General features: G+C 46.4%; 1 protein-coding gene across 2 annotated transcripts; it reads left to right on the forward strand.

The window, feature by feature from the left end:
- The first annotated feature begins 360 nt into the window (after positions 1-360).
- On the forward strand, positions 361-27,878 carry LCK (LCK proto-oncogene, Src family tyrosine kinase). Of its 2 annotated transcripts, none has more exons than XM_078145481.1 (13): positions 361-545; positions 9,723-9,832; positions 10,141-10,222; positions 10,505-10,610; positions 10,753-10,851; positions 12,273-12,376; positions 13,807-13,956; positions 14,413-14,565; positions 14,928-15,107; positions 17,492-17,568; positions 17,708-17,861; positions 18,398-18,529; positions 27,156-27,878. In XM_078145481.1, the coding sequence occupies exons 2-13, from the start codon at positions 9,728-9,730 to the stop codon at positions 27,356-27,358; spliced, it is 1,545 nt and encodes a 514-aa protein (XP_078001607.1). In that variant the 5' UTR covers positions 361-545; positions 9,723-9,727; the 3' UTR covers positions 27,359-27,878. The 2 variants fall into 2 exon arrangements, with proteins under 2 accessions (XP_078001607.1, XP_020839176.1); XM_020983517.2 differs by having other exon boundaries at positions 10,520-10,610.

The following is a 27,878-nucleotide window of genomic DNA, read 5'->3' on the forward strand; positions in this document are numbered from 1 at the left end:
GCTAAGAATCCCTGATCTAATCCAACCAGCTCATTTTATAGAAGAGGAGACAGCCCCAGAGAAGGGAAGTGACTTACCCAAAGTCACACAGACAACAAGTAATAGAGACAGGACTGCAACCTGGGTCTTCTGAGGCCAAATCCCAGACAATTTCACCATCAAATACTCTTTATGGTATGTCACCCTCTTTCCCCACCCACATATATTAGGAATTCCCTGGAACCCCCTGGGACCACAGCTCCCTACTATCAGGCCCCTGGATGCTGGGAGGGGCGTGGCTGGCACTGTTGTTTTTGGCTTGTGGTTGAGGGAGGGCCTGACTGGGGTTCTGGGGGTTGGCTGCCGTCTTCTTTCTCACTCACTCTCTCAGGAGGAGGCAGGAAGTTGGGGTTGGACGTGGGCTGGGTGCTGAGAAGGCAAATTGAGGCAGCGACAAGGCCCCAGGAGCCTCATCCATCCTCTGGGTGGTGATGGGGCCGCTGGACCAGAAGGACCATGTGAACCAGGCTCAGTGAACATATCAGGCAGGAGCCCACCATAGGCAGGTAAGGAAAGAGTGCACAGGGCTTAAGGAGGCTTTCAAAGGGAAAGGTCAGCAGCCCCTAAGGGGATGGCAAGAAGGACCAGAGAACAGTCTTGACAGAATTTCAGGCTTCCGTCTCGCTGGCCATTGTGGGACACTACTCTAATAAGACCTGTGACATCAATCGATGGGTGCCGTGACAAGCCCTGAGGGTATTATAGTACCCCTACTCTATGGGGCACGGTGGCATTGGCACTATGGACAGTCCCTACAGAGACCCTACCATAGTCCCACAGATCCCCAACTTGTCTCTGGGGACCCCCAACCTTGATCTTGTGAGAACCTTGTTACCAGCCCCATGGGCACCCCAACAGTCCCACAGTCACTGTGACAAGGCTCTGTGGACATCCTGATGCCAGCCTCACAGATGCCCTGGGGGCAAAAGCTGCCTCCTCGAAGAACAGTTTGGGGAAGTCCCTGAAACTGGACTGGGTAGCAGGAGAGATGGATTTGGAGACAGAGGAGCTAGGTTCTAGTCCAAACAGGGGCATTATCACAAGTGTGACCAGGAGCCAGCTGACAGAGGGAAGAGAGCTGGAAATCTTTATACTGTATCTGGTGTCTTGGGAGGAAGGTGGGTAATAAGGTAGGACCTAAAATGACCTCTGATCACCAGATCAGGTGAGACTAGATGAGATGAGGCCTTTGGGAATTCCCCAGCTACCTTATTAATGAATATTTGTAGACTCCTAGAACTTGGTGACTGTCTAGTTCAGACTAATTCTCATTTGGTAGAAACTGAGACCCAGAAAGGAGCAAGGAGTTGCCACATGGCTAATTAGTGGCAAGGATGGGGTTCAACCCAGGCCTTCTCACTTTGTCCATAGCACTTCTCCCAATGTGGTAAAGGGTAGAGAGAATTTAGCAAATTTGATTTCAAATCCTGCTTCTGACACTCATTTCCTTGTCCCCCAACTCTTCTGGACTCTAGTCCAAATGAGGGGTTTGAACTAGAAGGCCCATAAGATCTCTCCTAGTTCTGGATTTGTGATCCCAGAGGCAAGCTTTATTTTCTTGCATCAGTTTGATGAAGGAAGGAAAATTCCATCAGGAAGCTTAAGGGAAGGACTTGATGGGGTCAGAATCCTGTAGGAAAGAGACCTAGGCACTGCAACGCCTTAGCTGCAGATTTCTGACGTGGGGTTGAGATTGCTCATGAAAAGATGGCCCTGAAAGGCCAGGCACGGGAAGGGAGGAAAGGAAGGAAGAAAGGCTATTTTAAATTGGGGTGGGGAGAGGGTGAGGGGCATGATTGTCAGGGAGAGCCTGACCCTGGAGTTCCTATGGAAAGTTTCCTTCTCCACTGGAAGCTGGCTAAGGAAGTCTTCTGACCAAACCCCGTACGGCCCCAGAGGATTAAAGTTATCCAATTTCATCTGTGTGTACTCCCTTTGATTTTCCATCACCTTCCCTTAGAGGCCTTACCAAACCTCCCCACCCCACCCCCTCAATCTCCCTATCCCACCAGGGACAGTCTTAGCAGAGGCCACAGCCTACGACTTTACTGAGAGTTTCATCATCTCTCTCTCCTTGGTGAGGCCTAACTGCAGAGAGGCTTGGTCTCCCAACCAGTTGGACATTGGCCCCACACCCCCCATTGTTATCGGTCTCCTAAGCCAAACCAAGAGAGAACTCTGGACAGGACAGTTTGGGTTCAAGTCTATGGTGTAGAGGAAAGATTATGAATCTGGAATCAGACGGCCTGGGTTCAAATCTCCATTGCACTACTTACTACCTCAGATGAATCACTCCTCATCTCTGGGGCACAGTTTCCTCCTTTGTAAAATGACCTCAAGGTTGTTTCCAGTGCTAAAACCTAATCTTCCATCTATGTTCCTAAGTCTCACCTTTGCGACTACCGTGATCATCTCTGGACAACCCCACCCCTACCCCTTCCTAGGGCTGTGTTGTTGTGAGAAAAAAAACACTTTCCAAGTGTCGAAGAAGCAAGATTAGAATGTGAGTGATAGACGAAACTTCAGGGAATGGAGGGTGACAATGTGGGGTGCAGGGGGGGAAGCCCCCACTGTTACCAATCCTTTTGAAGTACCACCTGCCTTGGGGCCCTCCCTGCCCACTCTCCACCTACACTGGAGTTTTCTTCAAAACACAATTTCCACAGAGGTGTTCCTGCCCCGATAGTACAGTACAGAGGAATTAGCACTAAACTTGGGGACCTGGAAACCGGGGTCCGAGTGCTGCTTCAGACCTTTAGTAGCTATCTGAACGTCGCTCCTCTGGGAGCCAGGCTAAGTGTCTTTATCGCTAAAATGGAGGCAAGAGCCCTAGCTTCAGAAGGTGGTCGAGGAGAAGATGCTTCGTAAACCATAGAAATCAAGGGAGGCAGTGGTGTAAGGTACCATTATTATGGCCGATCACATTCCTCTCCCAAGTTGTGGGTAGGGACAAAAATGACCTTGTACAGAATTTCTCGAGGGAACATGCCTGTTCATGTGTGTTTGACATGGGCCTCACTGGGGACAGTAATGGGGAGAGCAGTAAAGTTGGAAGAGGGCCTGGTACCCAATCCAAGCCCAGCTGCCTTTAATTCCTGGGAATCTTTAGGCACAGCCCTTCTTCTCTTTAGGCCTCAGTTTCCTTATCTGTAAAATAAGGAAATTGGGCAAGGTAACCATGAATTTCCCTCCTCGCTCGAAATGTGGTAGTTGATGGTTCTGTAATATTCTGTTCTAAGATTTCTTCTGTCTCTTACACATTGTATTCTAAAGCCCCTCCCAGCCATCAATAAGTCAACCAATAAGCATTTATTAAGCGCCTACTATGTGCCAGGCACTCTGTGCTGGGGATGCAAAGGAAAGCAAAGAGGCAGCTAAGTGGTGAAGCTGGCCCTGGAGTCAGAAGGATCTGAATTCACATCTGGCCTCAGATACTTACTGGCTGTGTGACCCTGGGTAAGTCACTTAAGCCTGATTGCCGCCCAAAACAACAACAAACATACAAAAAAGCAAAAAAATTAAAAAAATAAAAATAAGGAAAGGAAAAATATAATTCCTCCTTTCAGGGACTCATAGTCTATCCTGGGAGACAAGATGTGAGTAACTATGTACAAGCCAGCTACGTGCAGGATATAGGGGTGATAACCAGCAGAGAGAAAGCCCCAGCATTAAGAAGGATTAGCAAAGGCTTCCTGCAGAAGGGAGCATTTTCTCTGGGACTTGAAGAAAGTCAGGAGTTGGAGATGAGGGGGAAGAGTGCTCTACGTGTGGGGGACAGCTGGAAAAAATGCCTGGAGTCTGGATGTTCTAAGGACCTCTCCAGATGTGGCTTTCTCTGTTCTAAGTTCTATGTTCTATGAATTCTATCAGATGGAGAGTGAGTCTTTAGGCTTGGAGGTGGGGATTGGGAAAGGAGCCGTCCAACCGCCATCCCCGGTGTACTGGGGAGACTAGCTGGGGGGCAATGAGACCTGGTACTGTTGAGACCTCAGGCAAGGCAGGGCAGGGCAGGGCTACGGACTTTCCTCCCTACCTGGCTGAACTCCACCATTCCAGCTCCATTCCTCTGGGGTTAGCAGCACCCTGCTTGGGCTTCAGTTCCCTGGAAAGGTGGGAGAACCAGATCTCTGGGACTCGGGGCAGCCGGAGCCCATGGCTCTCCGAGGGAAGGTAGGTGAAGCAGGGGTAGGGCCCTGAAGCCAAGGGGAGGCTCTCACATCCAAACCCTCTCTCCCCCACCCCCCATCTCCACACCAACTGGTGGCAAGGGTTCTCTCCTCCCTGTCCCTTCACATGTACTGCTGCTAAGTCTGTGCTTTGCACCTGAGGCTGCTTCCTGTGTGCTTTCTCTGAGAACACTCAGTGGCAGACTGGGAACCATCCAGGGTGAGGACAGGGGAGAGGGCTTGAAATACCCAATAACTCTCACCTAAGGGCATTCTTTTTACATAGGAACACACACACCAGAGTCAAACACCCTCGTGCCCAAGCACAAACTCGTGGACTTACAAATACATAATTACCATACCTGTAACATATGATTACCCATGTGTAACAACCATATACACATCTAGACACTTCTAGTTACACACACTAACGCATCCATATGGAGTAACACACACGGGTCCTCACACACATGAAAATATGCAAACTAGTACAAAGACATACGGAATTGGAACCATGTTTCATAGACTCGAATTTCTGTTCAGATATTGGTTGATCTAGACAGCCCTGGGGTCGCTTGAAGATTCTAAGGAAATAAACGTATTACATACTCATCCCCACTATGTAGTCCTACCCATATGTATGCCTCTCTCCAACACAGATTCAACATATTTGCACACACAGAGAAGCACATAAAGACACTCTTGAAGTCAAACACGCCTTGTGACATTATACACGCAGATATGCTCCCCTCTGCATCATTACTCCCCTCCCCCATCTCATGTGTAGACAGAGAAGTTACCTACCTACTCATACACAACTCCCTATGCACATCTGCAGCCACATATGTACATACATCATGAATCATGCGTCAATAACAACGAGGTCTAACGCTCCAACAAAACTTTAAGGTTTTCACCTTGACGTTCATTGTTCACTTAGATTTCGAGTTCCTCCTGTCTTTTGCCTTTCTCTGTATCCTCGGTAATTAGCACAGTGCCGGCCATGTAGTAGGCGCTTAATAAATGTTCACCGAGTGACCGACTGACTCTGATCCTCACTACATTCTACGAGGCAGGCAGTGCAAATATTTTCACCATTTCATAGATGAGGAAATTCAGGCTCAAAGATGAGTCACTTATGATCACAAAGCAAGTTAGTTGTGGATCTGGGACTGAGGACTGTGTCTACCATCTCCCTGAGGCACACCTTCCCCATTGTAAATTATGCCCATGTGCCCACACGGGTGAGTTCGTACACGGCACAGCACGTTACATGGAGGGAAGTGATCTCTGGGCATAAATGAAATCCCACGTCCCAGCAAGGTGAAGATTCCGGAAGGGCCCTTAACCTTTAGTTAGTTGCTGACTGGCCACTGAGATGTTTCCCCAGAGAGCTCTGTCCCACCACCATGCAAGGACCCTCCTTGTGATCAGAACTTCAACCTAGTTTCCCCCACTCACCCAGGTCCTCAGTACCGGGTCAGGTCGGAAGCATTAGAACCCTCAGGGTTCTTAAAAGCACTTTTGTGAAGTCTGGCAATTTATATAAATTTGAGTTGCTGTTAAAGACATAAATCATAGGTGCCCCGTTTAGTTAAAACAAATGCAGCTTATCATGACTGAACGTAAATATGGGGCCTTTTGGGTGCAAAGGGGCAGCTAGGTGGCACAGTAGATAAAGAGCTGGGTTTGAAGTCAGGAAGACCTGAGTAGAAACCTGGCCTTGGATACTTATTAGCTGTGTGACCCTGGGTAAGTCACTTAACCCTGTTTGCCTCAATTTCCTCATCTGTAAAATGAGCTGGGGAAGGAAATGACAAACTACTCCGGTATCTTTGTCAAGAAATGACTCAAATGGGGTCACGAACAGTCAGACGCAACTGAACAACAAATTTTAAGTGCAGACGTTCCCCGTTGTCCAGGGCTCTATCTTTCAGCCCCAGTCCTGGGGCAGGACCCTAGACATTTGCTCCCACATCCTAGGATTCCAATGTTCTCTTAGACAGCCTGCCCTCAGCCCAGATCCAGGACTTCCAGCTTTATTGCTCATCTTCAATCTTTCTGCAGGCTTAAGTCCCCCAACCCAATCCAATCCTTTCTCCAGATCTCTGCAAAGGCCAGACTCCAGTCCCTCCTGCTGTTGGCTTAGTTTTTCTCTCTCCTTCCCCTAGCATTTTAGTGGGTTACAGATTCAAACTCAGAGCTTAAGTGGAATAGTGGATAGAGTACTGGGCCTGGAGTCAGGAAGACCTGAGTTCAAATCCACCCTCAGACATTTTCTAGCTGTGTGGCCCTGGGCAAGTCACTTAACCTCTCTCAGCCTCAGTTTCCCCAGCTGTAAGATGGAGGATAACAATATCTATCTCCCAGGGTTGTTGTGAGGATCAAATGAGATATTTGTTATTTTTAAATAATATTTTATTTTTCCCAATTACTTGTGAAGACAATTTTTAACATTCATTAAAAATTTTTTTTTGAGTTCTATCTATATCCAGAGAAAGAATTACAGAGTCTGAATGCAGATCGAAGCATACCGTTTTCTCTTTTTTTCTTTCTTGTGGTTTCCCCCTTTTATTCTGATTCTTCTTTCACAACATGACTAATGTGGAAATATGTTTAATATGACTGTACATGTATAGCCTATATCAGATTGCTTGCTGCCTTGGGGAGGTGGAGGAGGGGAGAAGGAGGGAGAAAAAAATTTGGAACTCAAAATCTTATAAACATGAATGTTGAAAACTATCTTTGTAATTGGAATTGGAATTGGAAAAATTGGAAAATTGGAAAAATAAATGTAATTGGAATGTAATTGGAAAAAATAAATTGTAATTGGAAAAATAAAATACTATTAAGTGGGGAAAAAAATAACAAAAAACATTGAGTTCCAAATTCTTCCTCCCTTTCTCCTCCTCCCTCCCTGAGATGGCAAGGAATTTGATATAGGTTATATAATGTGCAATCATGCAAAACATATTTCCATATTAGTGATGTTCTGAAAGAAGATAGACCAAAAGGGAAAAAAAATGAAAAAAATAAAGAAAGTGAAAAATAGTATGCTTCAATTTGCATTCAGACTCCATCAATTCTTTCTCTGGAGGTAGATAGCATTTTTCATCAAGTCCTTAGGAATGGTCTTGGATCACTGTATTGTTGAGAATAGCTAAGTTATTTACAGTTGATCATTGCACAATATTGCTGTTACTGTGTACAATATTCTCCTAATTCAACTCACTTCACTCAGCATCAGACCATACAAGTCTTTCCAGGTATTTGTGAAGTCAGCCTATTCATCATTTCTTATAGCACAATAGTATTCCATTACATTCATATACCACAACTTGCTCAACCATTCCCCAATTGATGGGCATCCCCTCAATTTCCAATTCTTTGCCACCACAAAAAGAGCTGCTATAAATATTTTTGTACAAATACATTCTCCCCCACCCCTTTTTTTTTATCCAAATAGGATATTTCTTTTTTTTTAAATAATTAATTTATTTATTTTTAGTTTCCAACATTTACTTCCATAAGATTTTTCTCCCCCATTCTCTCCTCTCCCCTCCCCAAGATGGCGTGCAATCTGATACAGGCTCTACTTATACATTCATATGAAACATATTTTCACATTAGTCATGATGTAAAGAAGAATTAGAACAAATAGGAGGAACCACAAGAAAGAAGAAACAAAACAAGACAACAAAGAAAAGGAGAGCAAATAGTATGCTTCCATCTGCATTCAGGCTCCAAAGTTCTTTCTCTGGATGTGGATAGCATTTTCCATTGTGAGCCTTTTGGAGTTGTCTTAGACCCTTCCATTGCTGAGAAGAGCTAAGTAGGAGCATGTAGCAGACCCTACATAAATGTTCATTCCCTTTCTCTAACATGAAGGGGCATCCAAGAAAAGTCTGTATAATCTAACACAGCCTTAAGAAAAGTAAAGAAGGGGCAGCTAGGTGGTGTAGTGGATAGATCTTTGGCCTTGGAGTCAGGAGGACCTGAGCTCAAATCTGACCTCAGACACATTACACTTGCTAGCTGTGTGACTCTGGGCGAGTCCCTTAACCCCCAAATTACCTCACTAAAAAAAAATGGAGTTTCTCTTTCTATCTCTTGCTGCCAGACTTCATTGGTAATACATAGAAATACTGATGACTTAACGTGAGTTTATTTTATATCCTGCAATTTTGCTAAATTTGTTAATTATTTCAATTAGTTTTGTAGTTGATTTTCTAAGTATAACGTCATATCATATGAGAAGTGATAGTTTAGTTTCCTCATTGCCTGTTCTAATTCCTTCATTTTCTTTTTCTTGTCTTAATGCTATAGCTAGCATTTCTAGAAAATATTGCATAATCATGGTGATAACAGGCATCCTTGCTTCGCCCCTGATGTTATTGGGAAGGCTTCTGGCTTATCCCCATTACAGACAATACTTGCTGATGGTTTTAGATAGATGCTACTTATTATTTTAAGGAAAGCTCCATTTATTTCTTATGGGACGTTATGAAGAAGAAATTCCTGATCTGTGCCAACAAGTTGAACTAGATTCCCTGGGAGGGACTTCAGAGGTTTGAGAGTCTGCGGTTTAGTGATGCTTCTCCTTTTCACTCCCTGGCCTCAGGCAGGCTCCCACTCTTTGGTTTCAGGATCCATGAGTTTCCCCTGCCTTCTTTCTGATTCTGTAAAACTAGTCACCTAGGATGATTTTTTAGACCCATTACCCCTCAGTAATTACAAGAGCTCATATTTCCGCAGTGTTTTAAAGTTTTAAGAAACCTCTTTCTTATAACAAGCTCTAAAAAGTATAAATGCAAATATTATTAGCCCCATTTTACAGATGAGAAAACTGAAAGTCAGAGAGTAGTGACTTGCTTAGGGTCACACAGCTAGTAAATGGCACAGGTGGGACTCATACCCAAGTTGACTCTGATCTCAAGGCTGTTTGTACCATTTTCTTCCCTTCCGCCCCTCACTCTACGCCTGGCTCAAGGGTAGAAAGCCACCTGTGCAGTAAGGAGGCTTCCTAGTTCTGTTTTCTACCCCTATAGACAAGATCCCCCCAAGTGAATCCTCCGAGGTTCATCTGAAGGGGGTGACTGGCCCCGTGGGCTCCTCCCTAAGATGGGGGCTCCCACAATCGGATCCCTCTTCTGCTGGGAGTAGGGGGAGAGGATCTTGGGAGCTCAAGACCTGGGGGCTTGGGGAAGGGGTTAGGGGGATGGCAGGAAGCAGGAGAATGACAGAGGTGTTGATGACAGTTTGCCAGTCCCAGGTGGGAGGGTGGAGCCTGGGCAAGGCTGGTGGAGGGGGTGGGGTGGGGAGGCTGAGGTGGGGATCTGACATAAAAATGAAATAGGTCAGGTGGCCCCAGGGCACTTCCTGGCTTTCCCCAGTCCTTGGGCAATCTGGGCTCCCTGTGTCTGGATAGCACCGTTTAATGATGACATGGAAGTATGACCCATTCTCCTCTCTCCCCTTTCCCCTTTCTCCCCTTCCCCCTCCCCCTTACTCCCACAGGGACCATGGGCTGCTCCTGCAGCTCCAGCCTCGATGAGGACTGGATGGAAAATATCGACGTGTGTGAACGATGCCACTACCCTATCGTCCCATTGGATGCCAAGGGCACGGTGAGGGCCCTAAGGATGCAGGGGGCTCAGGGCAGAATGTAAAAACCCCCTGAAACTTAAAGTGACCTCAGAGATCAGCTGGTTCCTCATTCTCCAGAGAAAGACACGGAAGCTCAGAAAAGGGAAGGGGTTTCTCCAAGAATTCACAGGGGCAGGGCAGGAACTGGTGCTCAGATCCCCTTAGTCCCAGTACGGGCTGCCCTTTCGAAGGAAGGAGAGGCTGGGAGGGGAGCCAGGGTCTAGGAGAGGGGAATCTTTGCCTGCCCCACCCCCCACAAGCTTTACCTGCCTGATTGTCTGTTTTCCAGCTCCCAATGAGGAATGGTTCTGATGTACGGGATCCCTTGGTCACCTATGAGGGTTTAAACCCACCTGTGTCTCCGTTACAAGGTACCTTACATCACAGCTGGGGCTCCTGGGTGTGTGTGGAGGCAAGAGGATCAGGAGATGGGGTATGGGTAACCCAGATACCTTTAACTCATTCAGAGACAGACAGACTCTGGTGTGCCCCCTCAACTTACCCAGTCTGCTCTCTCCAGGTCTTGGTTCATTTAACTGGATGCCCCTTTTTCTACCCCTCTTCTCTCAGGGGTTTCTAATACCCCTTAATGTTTTTGACTGTCCCCTGCTATTTAACTTTGGATCCATCCCTGCCCTGTTCCTAACCTACAGATCTGACCTTCACAGATAACCTGGTCATCGCCCTGCACAGTTATAAGCCCTCCCATGATGGGGACCTGGGCTTTGAGAAGGGGGAGCAGCTGAGGATTCTGGAACAGTGAGTCTTTCCTAGTCCCTCCAGCCAGGGAGAGGGCAGAGCCCTGGATCTCCATCCACCCAGGGGCCAGGCTGGGGGTGGAAGTCAGATCTTGGTACACAGTACAGTCTGTAAAAATGAATTGGGCCCCTTCCATCCGCAGGAATGGAGAATGGTGGAAGGCACAGTCCTTGACCACTGGCCAGGAGGGCTACATTCCCTTCAACTTTGTGGCCAAAGCAAACAGCCTGGAGCCTGAGCCGTGAGTACCAGGTGGGGAGGGCTGGTGAAGGAATGGAGTCACACAGGGAGACTGGCAGGAAACAGAAACTTCCAAATATCCACAGCCCTGGCCATTGTGTCTCTGCCAGTCCACATGGGTTCCTAAGGGCACTTCTCAGGCCTTAGCTTGTAGATCCATGGCTTTCCTCTTTCTAAACCTTTCCTGATTCCAGAGCCCCCAATCCAAATCACTAGGCCCTGTGATTATCCTGGCCCCTGACCTTTCTTGCCTCCCTGGATCACAGAGCTGGAAGGGATTTTAAAGGTCTTTTAATCCAACCCTTTCTTTTTACAGAGAAGCAGACTGAGATCCAGAGTGGTTCAGTGACTTGCTCACAATCATATAGGTCATGCTGTATAATTTTTATTATAATTTAATATTTGATCAATCCCATTAATACATATTTGGGTTCAAATATTAAACATTTATTGAACCCAGAACCTCTAATCCCAATTCCAGTGTTCTTCCCAGATCCCAATTACCTTCTTCTGCCAAGGCTACCGTCACCAGATAACTAAATCTGGCTCCACTCCCTCTGCACCTTCTCCCTTCTGATCAGACCACCTTTCTAGGGTTTTTTGGTCAGGCAAAAGAGTAAATAGGGAAATAATTAGAATAGGCCTTCTACATACCCAGAGTAGAGGTAACAGAAAACTCTCAGGAATCAGGAGATGGCACAGAACCGCAGAAGTTCTAACTTAATTATTAAATGCCTACCAGGTGCCAGGAACTGTGCAAGATCCTAAGAATTCAGAGACAAAAACAAAATAGTCCCTGCCCTCGAGGAGCTTACATTCTATTTAAAGTGAGTGCTGGATTTAGATCCAGATTCTAGCTGTCACTTTACCAACTAGATGACTTTTTTATTTAATATTTTATCACCCCCCCAATTACATGTAAAAACAATTTAATACTTTTTTTTCCCCAAATTTTGAGCTTCAAATTCTCTTCCTCTCTCCCTCCTTTGCCTTCCCTCTACCCTATAGAGAAGGCAAGCAATTTGACATAGGTTATACATGTGTCAACTAGATGACTTTGAACAAGTCCAGAGTTTGGTGTTTACATTCTCTCCTCTGTAAAAACAAGAGGGTAGGATTAGATATCTCTGAGGCCCCTTCCAGCTCCAACAGTCCAAGAGCAAACTTGGCCTTATCTGGGTGAGCTACCAGGATTCCCAAATAAAGTTTCCCAGGCTCAGCTTGGCCCTCCAGCCCTTGATTTCAGCAGACTGGAGGTGACCCTATGGGGTTTTCTATCCTAACTCCCAGCTCCCTCCCAAAGCTCCCCAGATGAAGACACTCTCTGGCCATTACAAAGGAGAAACGTGGGGAGCTCCTGGTGTGGGAGGGGAGACTCTTTTGAGAACTATGGGGGAGAGACTTGACTGGGCCTTGGTTCAGTTGGTTTTTCAAGGACCTGAGCCGGAAGGATGCTGAGAGACAACTTTTGGCCCCTGGAAATACCCACGGATCCTTCCTGATCAGAGAGAGCGAGACCACTGCAGGTGAGGGGAGAAGGGAGATTGAGGAGTCAGAAATGTAGGATAGGAAAGTGTGGTGGAGTTCAGATCTGAATCACAGAATGCCAGCATCTCAGAATCAGAAGGTGCCTCAGTGGTCATCTTAATCAACCCATACCTGGAAAGGAATCCTCACTATAATATACCCAATGACAACATGCTCACTATACTATACTCAATACACCCAAAGGTCCCTTGGCCTATGATGGAAGACTTACAAACAGGGTGGACCTACCACCTCCAGAGATGGAGCACATTTCACGTTTGTTGGTGTTAAGTCATTTTTCGGTCATGTCTGACTCTCCATGACCCAGTTTGGGGTTTTCTTGGCAGAGACACTGGAGTGGTTTGCCATTTCCTTCTTCAGTTCATTTTACAGATGAGGAAACTGAGGCAAACAGGGTGAAGTGACTTGCCCAGGGTCACACAGCCAGTAAGTGGCTGAGACTGTATTTGAATTCAGGAAGAAGACTCTTCCTGACTCCAGGCCCAGTGCCTTATCTACTGCTGATTTCACTTTGGGATAGCTATAATTGTTAGGAAGGTTTTCCTAAATTGCTCTCTTTATGACTTTCACCCAGTGTTCCTGGTTCTGCCTTCTGAAGTCAAATGGAACAAATCCAATCCCTTCCCCAAAATGACAGTCCTTCATACACTTGAACACAGCTCTCAGGTCCCTCCTGAGTCTTCTCCAGGCTAAATATGCCAAATTCCTTCATCCAAGCTATGCCATGGGGGCAGCTAGGTAGCGCAGTGGATAGAGCACCAGCTCTGGAGTCAGGAGGACTCAAGTTCAAGTGCAGCCTCAGACACGTAACACTCACTAGCTGTGTGTCGTTGTGCAAGTCACTTAACCCCAATTGCCTCACAAAACACAAACAAAAAACAACAACAAAAACAAGCTATGTCTTGGACTCAAGGTCCTTCACTAACCTGATCGGTCACCCTCCAGATTTTTATTATCCTTCCTAAAATGTGGTGGCCAGAACTAAACACAGTACTTTAGATATGGTCTGATGAGGGCAGAGGACAGAAAGAAAACTACCTCCTTATTCTCTAAATGTGGCCTAAGATCATATTAGCTTTTCCAGCTTCCATATCATACTGTTGATTCATTGAACTTGTAGTCCACTAAACCCCCCAGATCTTTTTCAGACAAAATATTGTTTAATCATATTTCCTCCATCTTGTATTTGTGAAATTGATTTTTTGGAACCAAATGTAAAACTTGACATTTATCTCTATTGAATTTCATCTAATTAGATGTAGCCCAATGCTCCAGCCTGTAAAGATCTTTTGGGACCATGACTCTATGATCTAGTGTGTTAGTCACCCCTTCTAGCTTTAGGCAATCTGCTTGGATGGAAGGAAGGATATGAATATCTCCTGATCTTGACTGTCCCCATTCCTTACAGGCTCCTTCTCTCTGTCTGTGCGGGACTTTGACCAGAACCAGGGGGAGGTGGTGAAACATTACAAGATCCGCAACCTGGACAATGGCGGCTTCTACATTTCCCCCCGAATCACCTTTCCTAATCTGCATGAGTTGGTCCAGCATTATTCCAGTGAGCCCTGGCCTCAGGCCCAAATTCCTCAGTCCCCAACCCATTTAGATCTTTAGCCTCAGATCTCCAGTCCCAACCTACAGGATCCCTCAGTTCCATACCCCCAACTTATCCAGAGCCCTTTCTCCCAAAAATCCTAGCCTTCAGTTTCAAATTCCCAATGCATCCTTGGCTTCCCTAAACTCACCAAGGCAGGGTCCTCAGCCCCAAGTCCCTAATTACAGTGTCTCTACCAAATGTCTGTCACCTAGCCAGGAGCGGGGAACCTCTATGTCCTCAAGTGTATCCCTTTGACTGAATCTAAACATCTAACCCCTCTTGGAGTCATTATCCCATGACAAACACAAAAGCAGAGGTTTTTCCAGTCTTCACCCGTATTCCCCATCCCCTTGGGGAGGGAGGAGGTATCATGTGTCCAAGGCTTCCCCTCACCCGACCACCCTGTTGGGCCCACAGAAGTCTCAGATGGGCTATGCACTCGACTGAGCCGGCCCTGCCAGACCCAAAAGCCACAGAAGCCCTGGTGGGAAGACGAGTGGGAGGTTCCAAGAGAGACACTGAAGCTGGTCGAGAGGCTGGGAGCTGGCCAGTTTGGGGAGGTTTGGATGGGTAAGTGAGGGCTGGCCCCATGGAACAAGGCCCAAAGAGAAAGGGCTGGGAGGAGGCTACTGTCCTGCCCCTTAAGTCCTGCACCCCCAAGGGTTCCTCAGTTTCCTTGAATGATCAAATATATGTAAAGGATCTGCAGAGTATTTAAAGTACTAAATAAGTGCCTGCTGTAATACAGCAGAAACAGCAGAGATCTAGGCTTGTGCACCTCACCTGTGTGCTGTGGCAGGGCCTGTGTCAAGAAACCACTGCCAGGAGAAAGAGGAGGGAATGATTTCCCTCCTCCTCCTTCCCCCAACAAATACACAGACATACAGGCACTGGGGCAGAGGTACCTGGGAATCACTTCTCGCCTATCATAGGGTACTACAATGGGCATACCAAGGTAGCTGTGAAAAGCCTGAAAGCGGGCAGCATGTCTCCTGATGCCTTCCTGGCCGAGGCCAACCTGATGAAACAGTTGCAGCACCAGCGGCTGGTACGCCTTTATGCCGTGGTCACACAGGAGCCCATCTACATCATCACTGAGTACATGGAGAATGGTGGGTGCTACAGCAGTACTCGTTGCCCCTTCACCCAACTCTAGTGCCTTGGAGCTACCCCTCTCTTACCCAGGGTCACACCTCCTAGGGTTCCCAGGGCCCGCCCACAACATACCCCATAGACCTCAACTTCCCCTACACGAGGGACCAGAGGCAATCTCGGATCCCCACAGCCCCCACACTTAGAGACATAGAATGTCAAAGGCAGAAGGGACTCTCTAAGGGTGTCTAGCCTAACCCAAAACTAAACTGGAATCTTCTCTGCATCATCCTTGGCAAGTGGTCATCGGGGCTTAGTCTGCTGATTACACTCTGATGCTGAGGAACTGAGGAACCCACGAAAGCTCCTTGGTAGTAACAACGGCCAAACAGATAGACCAGGCCAGAGCCTGCTGAGAAATAGTGGAGAGACAGAGGGCAGGGAGAAACCATTCTTTCAGGACATGCAGTTAGAGGTTCTCCAGAGCGTGTTTTACTCTGTGGGGGGGGGGAGATGCAGAAATGTAGAAAGGGAGGAGGTCATAGAGCACGAGTCACAGACCTAAACACAGCCACAGAGCCTTGGTCAGCAGCACTGAGCTTGGGCCTCAGGCCCCACTCAGGCCTTGGCTCAGGCCCAAGGGGCTGTCCTTGGGTAATTTCCCTTTCCAATGAGAGCAGTAGGAATATTCCCTCTACTCAGTAACCGGCAAAATAATCTGACTTGGAAAAAGAAAAAATGACCTTCTGAGCCAAGGTTGTGGATCCTGATGGCAGGCTAGTGAAGGTGTTCTACGAGACAGTGGAAAGACCCTGGGCTGGGTCAAGCGACCTGGGTCTTAGTTTCAGGTCAGTTACTGAAGTCCTCTTTGACAATGGGCAAGTCAGCGTTTTAAGATTCTTTCTAGCTCTCAAGGTTTCCCCTATCTGCAAAGTGAGGCAGTTAGCCTAGATATTCTCTCTCTCTCTCTTTTTTTTTAGGCAATTGGGGTTAAGTGAGTGGCCCAGAGTCACACAGCTAGTAAGTGTCAAGTGTTTGGTCTGAGGTCAGATTTGAACTCAGGTCCTTCTGACTTTAAGGCCAGTGCTCTATCCACTGCGCCACCTAGCTGCCCCTAGCCTAGATATTCTCTAAGGTCCTTTCCAGCTCTGATGTCCTATATTCCAAGGTCCCCCTAACTCTGACATTCTTTATTTCAACATCACTTACAACTCTGATAGTCTATGTTCCGTAGGCTAAGGTCTTTTCTAGTTCTGACATTCTGCGTTCTGTGCTCTAAGGTCCCTCCCATCTCAGACAGGGTAAAATCCTATCTAGCTCTGCTATTCTTTATACTCCTAGGTCCCCCCTCAGCTCTGATATTATATGTTGTTGTTCAGTCATGTTCAGTGACCCCATTTGGGGTTTTCTCTGCAAATATCCTGGAGTGGTTTGCTATTTCCTTCTCTGCCTCATTTTACAGATGAGGAAACTGAGGCAAACAAGGTTAAGTGACTTGCCCAGGGTCACCACAGCTAGTAAGCATCTGAAGCTGTATTTGAACTCAGAAAGATCAGTCTTCTTGACTCCACGCCTGACACTCTGTGCTTTATGGTGCCACCTAGCTGTCCTTGATATCATATGTTCTAGAATTATTTCCAGCTTTGACATTCTATTTTCCAAGGTTTTTCCCAACTGTGATATTTTGTGTCCTTTGTTCAAATGTTTCTCCTCCCAGCTCTGACATTCTGGGTGCTAAAAAGCCTTCTAGTTTTGACATCTATTTTGGAAGTTCCCTCCCATTTCCACATCTGCCATTTTCTATGATCCTTTCCACCTTTAATATTGATTTTATACTATCTTACTTCTCTATCTTTAAAATTTTTTTTTATTAAATTACTCCCTCATCTTCAACTTGGACATTCTGTGTTCCAAGATCCTTGCTCTCTAGCTCTGACATTCATTACTCTCTGTGTCCTAAAGTGTCTTCCAAAGCTGAAATTCTATGTTCTGAGGTCTCTATTAATCTTCATTCTAAGCCCCACTTTCCAGCTTTTCTGATTCTAAAGGGTGACACTGAGGAATAGGCGCCTATGCCTACAGTGGCGCAAACACACCTCCTCCCCAACACAGAACCTAAAAGTGGTTCCTCTGGACTCCAGATCTTCCCATCGTCTCCGTTTATTTTTTTCTGAGATCTTCCTCTCTGTTCCTTAAGCGCCTGAGACCCAGTTCAGACATTGGACTTAATATGGGAGTATTTTGGTGGCTCTCTGCTGGGATGGAGGACATTGTAGGGAGTGTCAGGGTAGAGGAGTTGGTGGTGGGTCAGAATTCTGATAGATACTGAAGTTTTTTCCCCTAGAAGAGTTTCCCCTAAAAGTTAGGGTCAGTTCTACCCTCAGTTGAGTACTCTGACCCACAGGAAGCCTGGTAGACTTCCTCAAAACCACAACTGGAGTCAAACTAACCATCCACAAATTGCTGGATATGGCTGCACAGGTAAGGTTGGGACAGGGTCTGTGGGGGGTAGGGGAGAGGGGGTGGGATGTCAAGTGGCTTGGGAATGGACCTTGGGCAAGGGACAGGGAAGGAAGGGACTCCAGCCTGCTGACGTTTCCCCTCTTCGCTGAGTCCTCAGATTGCCGAGGGCATGGCCTTCATTGAAGAGCGCAATTACATTCACCGGGACCTTCGGGCAGCCAACATTCTGGTATCAGACACACTGAACTGTAAGATTGCTGACTTTGGGTTGGCCCGGCTAATTGAGGACAATGAATACACGGCCAGGGAAGGTGAGTATATGTGTGCCTGGAGGAGAGTGGGAATAGGGACATGGCATGAGAGGGAAAGTAAGGGGGCCAAATGGCCGGAGAACGCAGTTCAAGGGGCCAGAGAGACACACAGCAGGGGATTTTATGACTGGAGAGTCACAGGGGACAGGATTTAGAGAAAGGGGATCACAAAACTGGCTCACAACCGGAAATGGGTAAGGGGGACCATATCTGAGGAGGACATAACTCTGAGAGGGGAGTCACATCTCAGCATAGTTGAATGACAGACAGCCGGATGACCCGTGACCGGAGGAGGGATATGGGGAAACAGCTAATGGAGAGACAGTTTTGGGGGTAAGGAAACATACAACTGAGAGGTAAACCATAGCTAGGGACAGGTAAGGCTCAGTAGGGATGGGTGTGGGGCACAGAAATGTAGGAAAATCTCCACCCTATTAGTGGGAAAAGGGATGAATAATAGAACCCCTCTATCCCATTGAAGGAGTGGGGAAGGAAATCTGTGGCATTCCATGGACTCAGGTAATTCTTCATTTCAGGAGCAAAATTTCCCATCAAGTGGACAGCTCCTGAGGCCATCAACTATGGGACATTTACCATTAAGTCAGATGTCTGGTCTTTTGGCATCCTGCTCACAGAAATCGTCACCTATGGGAGGATCCCCTACCCAGGTCAGAGTCAGGATCCAATAGGCACCTGGAGGGAGCAAATAACCTGAAACACGATTCTTCATACTCATGAGAGGGAGGCTTGAATGTCCATAAGACCCCCCTCTCCCTTAAAGCTGGCTCATAGGTGAGGCCCTTGGGGTGGCAGGGGAGGTGACCTGACCCAGGATCCCTGATGGCTCCAGCACGGTAAGAATCAAGGCAGTGTAGAGACCGACAAAGAGCAAAAGCATTGCTCTGGGAATTAGAAGGAAAGCATTGAAGCATAGTGAGTCTAAGACTCAACTCTTACTGCTTAATAGTTGTGTGAATTTGGGGGAGTCATTTAACTCTCTAAAGGGATAAAGGATAAGTATTTATTAAGCACCTACAATGTGTCAGGCTTTGTAAAGCTAAGTTCTTTATTATCTCATTTGATCCTGACAACAACTCTGAGAGGTAAGTACTATTATGATCCCCATTTTACAGTTGAGGAAACTGAGACAGATAGCAGCGAAGTGTGACCAGAATCACACAGCTAGTAAGTGTCTAAGGCCAAATTTTAACTAAGATCTTCCAGACACTTCCAGAATTTAGCACAGTGCTAAGTGCACGTAGCAGGCTCCTTTGTTTTCCAAACTGATTAACTCCAGACCTAGTGCTCTATCTGCTGAGCTCATGACTGCCTAGTCCTGTTTGGACTGAACATACAGTGTATTAATGGGAGTATTAGGAAATAAGCCTGGGAGGGGCAGCTAGGGGGTACAGTAGGTAGAGAAGTGGTCCTGGAGTAACAAAGGACCTGAGTTCAAATTTGACCTCAAACACTTACTAGTGGAGTGACCCTGGACAAGTCTCTTACCCTGACTACCACCTCCCCCCCCCAAAAAATAAAAGGAAATAAGGCTGGAAGTTGTCGATGAGAGAGATAGATTGTGGAGGGTCTGAAATGCTAAGCAAGGGAAGTTGTATTTTAGAAGGACTTTGAGTGATGGAGTAATGCTGTTGGACTTGTGCCTTAGAAAAATGATTTTGGGGGCTGCTAGGTGGCATAGTGGATAGAGCACTGGTCCTAGAGTCAGAAGGACCTGAGTTCAAATGCGACCTCAGACACCTGACGCTTATTAGCTATGTGACCCTGGGCACGTCACTTAACCCTGATTGCCTCACCAAGAAAAAAAGAAAAAGAAAGAAAGACAAATGATTTTGGGGCAGCTGAATGAAGGATGGATAGGCAAGGGAAGAGACAGGGACACCAGATAGGAGTCTATTGCAAATAACCTAGGGGAGGCGCAATGAGGGCCTGAATACTGTGTAAATGGAAGCAAACAGCAAACATTTATTAAAAACTGTCCCAGGCACTGAGTACAAATACAAAAGTGAGACAGCTCCTGTCCTCAGTGAGCTTCCATTCTACTGAGGGGATAGAGAAAGTTCACATGCAAGTGCATGTACAGGATATATTCAAAATAAATAAAAAAGAGTCTGGGTGTGGGACTAAAGCCTGGGGAGATTAGGAAAAGCTCTTGTCAGAGATGGCATTTGAGGGGAGCCTTGAGGGAGTCACGGATTAGAATAAAAGGCAGGGGTGGGGAGGAGGAAGAGGATCCCAGGCCTGGGGGACAGTCTGTGAAAGGCAGGATATGGGAAGTTGGATGTGAGGAAGTAGGTGGGCCAATCTGGCTGGAGCCTAGAATATATGCAGAGAATTCACATGCAGTCACCCTAGAAAGGTAGGCTAGGTTGTAAAGGATTTTAATTGCCAAACAGAGACATTTATGTTTTATCCTAGTGGTGATAGGGAGACATTAATGCTTCTTGAGCAAGAGGAATGACATGGTCAAATTTGTGCTTTAGAATATCCCTGGGCATGTATGGAGATTGGAGTGAAGCAGATAGGAGTTTTCTTTTCCTTTGGAGTTCCCTCTAACCCAGATGAATCTGAGATCAAACTTCGGGGGAAACCCCCAGGAAGTCTGCCCTCCCCACAAGGGCCCCTCCCTGCAACTTCCTACTGCATCATCAGTCCTCATCTCTGACCTCAGACACTAAAGGCGGGGAGACCAGTTAGGAGGCTATTGTAATAATTCAGGCAAGAGGGGAGATAAGTCTGAACTGGGATGGCTGTGATGTGAACGGAGACAAGGGGAAGGAAGTAGCAGATATCTTGAAGGTAAAAATCAGATTCGGCAACTGATTAGATATGGAGGAGGGGAGGATGAGTGAGTGAGAAGCATTGAAGAAGAACCACTAGGCTGTGAGCCTGGGTGATTGGAAAGATGAGTGTCCTCCACGCCTCTCACTTGTCCCATTGCAACAGACAGATAGCTGGTCTCCCTGTCTCCAGTATCTCGCTGCCCTAGTCCACCCCTTTTTGCTGTTAAGTCTTTTTTCAGTCATGTCCACCTCTCCTTGACCCCATTTGGGGTTTTCTTAGCAGAGATACTAAGGCAGTTTGCCATTTCCTTCTCCAGCTCATTTCACAGATAAGGAAACTGAGGCAAACAGGGTTAAGTGACTGGCCCAGGGTCACCCAGCTAGTAAGTGGCTGAGGCCGTATTTGAATGGATGAAAGTGAGTCTTCCTGATTCCAAGTCCAGTGCCCTATCCACTGTGCCATCTAGCTGCTCATAGTCCATCCTCTGTACAGCCACAAAAGTGATTTTCCTAAAGCAAGCTCAGGTTTGACTATGCCAACCATATCAACACCCACCCACCTCAATAAACACCAGTGACTCTCTGTTACCTCTAGGATCCTATATGAACTCCTCTGTGCTGAACATTTAACTCTCCTCACAACCTGGCTCGGTCCCACCTTTCCAGCCTTCTTTCATATTACCTCCTCCATACATTCTTTTCTGTGCGACCGTAGCAACTTGCTGTATGGCACACACACAATGTTCCATCTCTCATCCTTTGCATTAGCCTGAAACTGTTCTCTCCAAAGTTGCCAATGATCTCTTAATGGGCAGATCCAATGACTTTTTCTCAGTCCTCATTCTCCTTAACCTTTCTCCAGCCTTTGATGCTGTCCATCTTTGAAGCCTTTAATCACCTCCTCCTCGATAATCTCTTTTCTTCAGGTTTGTAGGACACCACTCTCTTCTAGGTCTTCTCCTACTTATCTGACTGCTTCTTCTCCATCTCCTTTGCTGGATCTTCAGCTAGGTCACTTCTAATAACTGTAGATGTCCCTCGGGGCTCTTCAATCCTCTACCTACACTACTTCACTTGGTGATCTCATCAGCTCCCATAGATTCAATTATCATCTGTATGTTGGTGATTCTCAAGTCCCCTTATCCAGCCCTAACCTCTCTGCCGACTACCAGTCTCATACCTCTAACTGCATATTAGACATCTTGAATTGGATATCCACTAGACATTTTAAACTCAACATGTCCTAAACTTTATCCTTCCTCCTAAATCTTCCCCACACTACCAACTTTCCTAATACTGCTGTAGAGGGAAACATCATCCTCCCAATCTCCCAACCTAGTGTCGTCTTCCACTCCTTATTATCCCCACCCCCAACCCCATCTGTTGCCAAGGCCTATTGATTTTACCTTTACAACATCTTTTCCATTTGCCCCCTCTTCTCCTTTGGCACCGCCACCGTCCCAGAGCAAGCTCTCACCTCTTTACCCTTAGATTCTTACAATAGCCCGCTGGTGAATCTGCCTGCCATAAGTCTCTCTCCACACCTGTCCATCTTCCCTTCAACAAAGTGATTTTTTTTCATAAAGCTCAGTTCTGACAACATCATCCCTCTACTCAATAAACTCCAATGGTTCTCTGTCACCACCAGGATCAAATACGAAATCCTATTTTGTATTCAAAGTCCTCCATAACCTATACCACACCTCCATATACTCTTCAATCCAGTGATATTGGCTTCCTTGTGGTTCCAGGAAAAAGACACTCCATCTCTGGCATTTTCTCATGCTTGGAATGTTCCCCCTCTTCACCTCTGCCTCCTGACTTCCTTAAAAGTCCCAACTAAAATTCCACGTTCTATAGGAAGCCTTTGCCAACCATTTTAAATTATTTCCTATAGATCCTGTAGATAGCTTGTTAATACATAGTTTACCTCTTGTCTCCCACATTAGACTGAGTTCCTTCAGGGCAGGGACTGTCTTTTGCCTTCTTTTTATCTACATAGATTAGCACCTTGAGGAGTACTTAGTAGGCACTTAGTGACTGACTGCCTTTTTAAAGGCTATCCCAGATACCTGGGATACACTTTTCTCTCCCCTAGCCTCTGCCTCTGGGCATCTTTGGTTTCCTTCAAGGCTTAGCTCAAGCACCACATTCTACCAGAAGCCTTCCCTGATCCCCTGAACCCTCTCAAGCTGCTAGTGCCTTCCCTCCCAGAGCTACCTAATATATTTTGCATATGCTTGTGTATGTACAGACTTTTTCCTTCTTTGGGATGTAAACTGCTCAAGGGCAGGGACTGTTTTAATCAATCAATAAGCATTTGTTAAGAGCCTACAACGTGCTAGGCTCTGAGTTAAGGGCTGAGAGCATAAAAAAAAAAGGCAAAAGATAGTTCCTGCTCTCAAGGAACTTACAGTCTAATGGGAGTGAGACAATATGCAAGCAAATAGTATAGACCAGCTAGGAACTGCATAAATAGGAAATGCTTAATAGAGGGAAGGTACTAGAATTAAGAAAGTTTGGGAAGGGCTTCCCGTAAAAGGTGGGATTTTAGTTGGGACTTCCGGGAATCTGAGAGGTGGAGATAAGAAGGAAGAAGAGAATTCTAAGAATGAGGGACAGGCAGAAATAATGCCCTGAGTTCAGAGGTGGAGTGTCTCGTTCCTGCAATAGTGTCCAGAGGTCAGTGTCACTAGATCAAAGAGTCTATGTTGGGGAGTAAGGTGTAAGAAGACTGGAAAGGTTGGGCAAGGCTAGATTATAAAGGGCTTTGAATGCCGAATCAGATTTTATATTTCATCCCGGTGCTGACAGAGAACCACTGGAGTTTATGGTGGGGGTGGACCTGAAATTTAGAAAAATCACTTTACTGGATGAATGGAGGATGGATTGGGGTGGGGAAAGTCTTGAGGCAGGAAAACCCACCAGCAGGTTTTTGCAATAATTGAGGCATGAGGTAATGAAGGCCTGTGCTCAGTGTCAGAGAAAACAGTGGCAGTGTCAGAGAAGGTGTTGTGTTTGAGAGATGTTGCAAAGGTGAAAACGATAGGCCTTGGCAACAGATAGGCTATGGGAGGTGAGAGATACTACTACAAGTTAACTACTAGTTTGGAAAACTAAGAGGATGGTGTTGCCCTCTCTGGTTACATAGAAGGTAGGATCGGGGGAAGAAGAAAAGATAATGAGTTCAGTTTTGGACATGTTGAGTTTATGATGTCTAGTGGACATTCAGTTTGAGATGTCTAATGGGCAGCTGGAGATGTGAGACTGGAGCCCAGCAGAGAGGTCAAGGCAGGATAGCTAGCTATATGTGAATTATTTGCATAGACATGGTAATTAAATCCATGTCAGCTGATGGAATCACCAAATGAAGTTGTTTAGGGGTGAAGATAAGAGGGCCCAGGACAAAGGCACTCCTATGGGCATTAGAGGATTTAATTTGGAAGAGGATTTGGCAAAGGAGACAGAGGAGGAGCAGTCAGATAGATCAGAGGAGAACCAGGAGAGTGTGGTGTCCAGAAAACCTAAAGAGAAGAGGGTATCAAAAAGGAAAGAGTGATCAGCAGTGTCGAAGGCTTCAGAGGAGTCAAGAAGAATGAGGATTGAGAAAAGGCCATTTGATTTGGCAACCAAGAGAGCATTAGTAACTTTGGAGAGAGCAGAGTTAGTGGGATGATGAGGTCAGAAGTTGGATTGTATGGGTTAAGAAGACAGCGAGAGGAGAGGAAAATAGAGACACTTAGTATATGGTCTTTTCGAGAAGTTAGGAGAGGGTATGATAGATGTCTTGAGGTATCTGAGGGGCCAAAGCTTCATCTCAAGGAAGGAAAAGGGAATAAGCATTTTTATTTCTGCTATTTCTGGAAGTGTCCAGAGGCCAGTGTCACTGGGTCAAAGAGTCTATGTTGGGTAGTAAGGTGGAAGAAGATTGGAAAGGTTGGGCAAGGCTAGATTATAAAGAGCTTTGAAGGTACTAGATAGCACAAAGGACAGAAGAAATAATGGGGATATGGGAATAAGACAGATGGGCATAGCGGGGATGAAACGATTGAGTGAGGGGTTTTTGAGGATTTTTTTTTAAACCTTTGCTTTTGTATACCCAGATGTTAGCACAACATCTGGTACTTTGTAAGCACTTCATAAATGTTTGTTGATCGAGAGGGAAATTAGGAGGCAGGATTGGTTTAAGGGGGAAAGATAATGAGCCCTGTTTTGGACACATCAAGTGGAAGATGCCTATGGTACAACTAGGTGCAAAGGTCTAGCAAGCAGCTCAGGAAAGAGATGAGGACTGGATAGTGAGATTTGTGGGTCTTATGCTGAGAGGTGACAGTGAGTGCCAGAGAGCTGAGGGGATCACAAAGAATGAATGAATGAAAACATGTATTTAGGGCTTAGTTAGAAAGTACTCAGCCCTGCCCTCTGCTGGGATAGGAAGACAGGGATGGAAAGGCAGAGAGAAAAATGGATCAAGACTGAGAAAGGGATTTGAGAAATATTGTCAGGTTGCATAAGGAGGATGGGGTGAAGGAAAAGAAAGAATTAGGATTATTTTGAGATTTCGAGTCTTTCTGACTAGAAAATTAGCAGTGTCATCCAGATACAGGGAAGTTAGGAGGAAAGGTGAGTCTAGAGGGCATGTTATGAATTCCTTAAGGTCCAGGTGGGGCCAACAGTCTAATTTCTCTTCCCTCTTCAAGGCAGCTAGGTGGCCCAGTGGCTAGAGCCCGGAGTCAGGAAGACTCGAATTCAAATCTGGCCTCAGATACTTTCTAGCTGTGTGATCCCAGGCAATTCACTTAACCTCTGTTTGCCTCAGTTTCCTCTACTGTAAAATAGGGATAATACTAGCACCTACCTTGAAGTATTATTGTTTTGAGGACCAAATAAGAAAATATTTGTATGTCACTTAGCATGGTACCCAACAGAAAGTAGGTGCTATAGAAATGATCATTCCCTTCCCCTTCCTTGTGAGCAACCTTTGGCCCCTCAAATACCTCAAGGCATACCCTCTCCAAGTGTTCTCTAGGCTAAATATTCGTACTCCTTTCAAATGTTGGGACAAAGGCTGGGAAAGACTCCATTTCATTGTGACTGGAACTTTGTGAATCGTAGTCACCATCAGCCATGTCCACTAGGGGTCACCTCTCTGCTCCCAATGGAGCCCCAGAAATGCTTGTGTTCTTAAAACTTTTAATCAGGAGGTGAAACCAGGACTCCCCCACCCCATTACATCCAATGGGAACAGTCACGAGGCTACTTTCCTTCACCTTTGAGGTTCACTCTGGTGTAGAAGAGGTGCTATATAAATTCTTATTTTCTTCCTTTACCCCTTTCTAATCCAGTTAAATCTGAAACCAAACTGGGAGAAACTAAGAAAGTCAGCCCTGGGCATTAGAGTTCCCCAACTCCCCACTAGGTCATCCAGTCCTCATCTCTGCATTCAGAGAGGCAGCTAGGTGGTACAGCCGATTGAATGCGGGACGTGGGGTCAGGAATAGCTCAGTTCAAATTCTGCCACAGACATCTAATAGTCATGGACTCCTGGGCAAGTCACTTAACTGGACAGAATTGAGCATGTCTTTCTCCAGCCTATGGTACCTCTGACCCTCCTCTCCCTCCCTCTCCCTGCTCTCCCAGAACCACACCAAAATCTCTGCCTCCCTCACTCTAAGGTAATCAACCCAACTTCTGCTGAAATTTTGTAGCTCTTCTGACTCTGTAATCCAGTTCTGCACAACATTCAACCTGCCAAAGGATTTTGGGAGGCCCTCAAAAAAATGTAGAGGACTTAACTACTGCTCAGGTCATCCTCAAGCCCCAAGGCTGTTCTCAGAGCTAATAGGGCTCACTGGCCCTTTAAGAAGAAGCGATTGAGAGGCACTTGGGCAGGCCTGCACAACGTATTGCCCAAGCTTTGGTGGGCCACAGGCAGCAGGCCATACCGGTGGTGCAGGCCTGCTCTAATCCCATCATTTGAGTTTTCTGAGTAGACCTCCATGTTAGAATTATAGCTCCACTTCATCTTCCATGGACACACCCCTTTCTAGTCTAGGTTTCGGGGTGGGGTCCAGAAAGAAAGCATTTTACAAGGCCAGAACCACTTCTTAGAGCCATTTTAATGGAATAAGGCCCAGCCCATACTTTAGACTGCTGCAGTTGGATGTGGGGGACAAAGTTCTCTTTCAATTCTGGGGTGTGGTCCTGGGGATGGGTGGGGGAATTGAGGGTGAGGGGAAAGCAAAGTAATCAGAAAGGTGATGGATGAGTGCTTCTTGGTGACATTGTAGAGGATAATGTTGAGAAACCTGGGATTTGTTCTAGATGGCCCCTTAATCTTCTTTAGGCCTTACAGAGGAATGGGTTAGATGATCTCTAAGGTCCTTGGAGACTGACCTCCTGAACCCCCATTCTATATACTATCCTGCTCCCTCATCCCTCCCCCCTCAGACACCTGACCTGACCACTTACTTTCTACCCCTCAAATGACTAGGAATGACCAACCCTGAGGTGATTCAGAATCTGGAGCAGGGCTATCGAATGGTGAGGCCTGACAACTGCCCAGAAGAGCTATACAAACTGATGATGCTGTGCTGGAAGGAGAGGCCTGAGGAACGGCCCACCTTTGACTACCTGAGGAGTGTCTTAGAAGACTTCTTCACTGCCACTGAGGGCCAGTACCAGCCCCAGCCATGACCTTCCTACTTCAGCCTCTCCCATCCCAGTCCCTGGCCCACCCCCAAATTTCATCCTCTCCTCCTAAACGGCTCCACTCAGATTGAGGCAGGGAAGAATCTGACAGAAGACAGGGGGCATCCTGCCTGAGGCTACACTCTCCCATCCGGATGGAGGCATGGGGCTCCAATATCTCAGGCAACATGCTTGTGACTCCCTAACCTGCCAGGGCAGGAAGACAGCAGAAGACTTGGCTTTGGACTCGTCCTTTGTGTGCCCTACCCCTAATGTTTGGTCTCCCAGACTGATCTCTCCACCTCCATCCTCTCCCTGGTTTCCCAGGGCCAGAAGAGAAGCTTGGACTTTGCCTCAGCCTTTTGATTCTTGTTTATGTGTTCACCTAGACTGGACTCACTGTCTCAGTTCCCACAAAATTCACATTCTTAGCAGCCTTTTGAGGGTAGGGATTGTTCTTCTCCATTTCTGTATCTCTCTCAGGCCTTGTCCTGCACATAGATGTCCAATAAATGTTAGCTAAGAA

Source organism: Phascolarctos cinereus, unplaced genomic scaffold (assembly GCF_003287225.1).
Source record: "Phascolarctos cinereus isolate Bilbo 61053 unplaced genomic scaffold, phaCin_HiC Scaffold_726;HRSCAF=1367, whole genome shotgun sequence".
Taxonomy (NCBI): Eukaryota; Metazoa; Chordata; class Mammalia; order Diprotodontia; family Phascolarctidae; genus Phascolarctos; species Phascolarctos cinereus.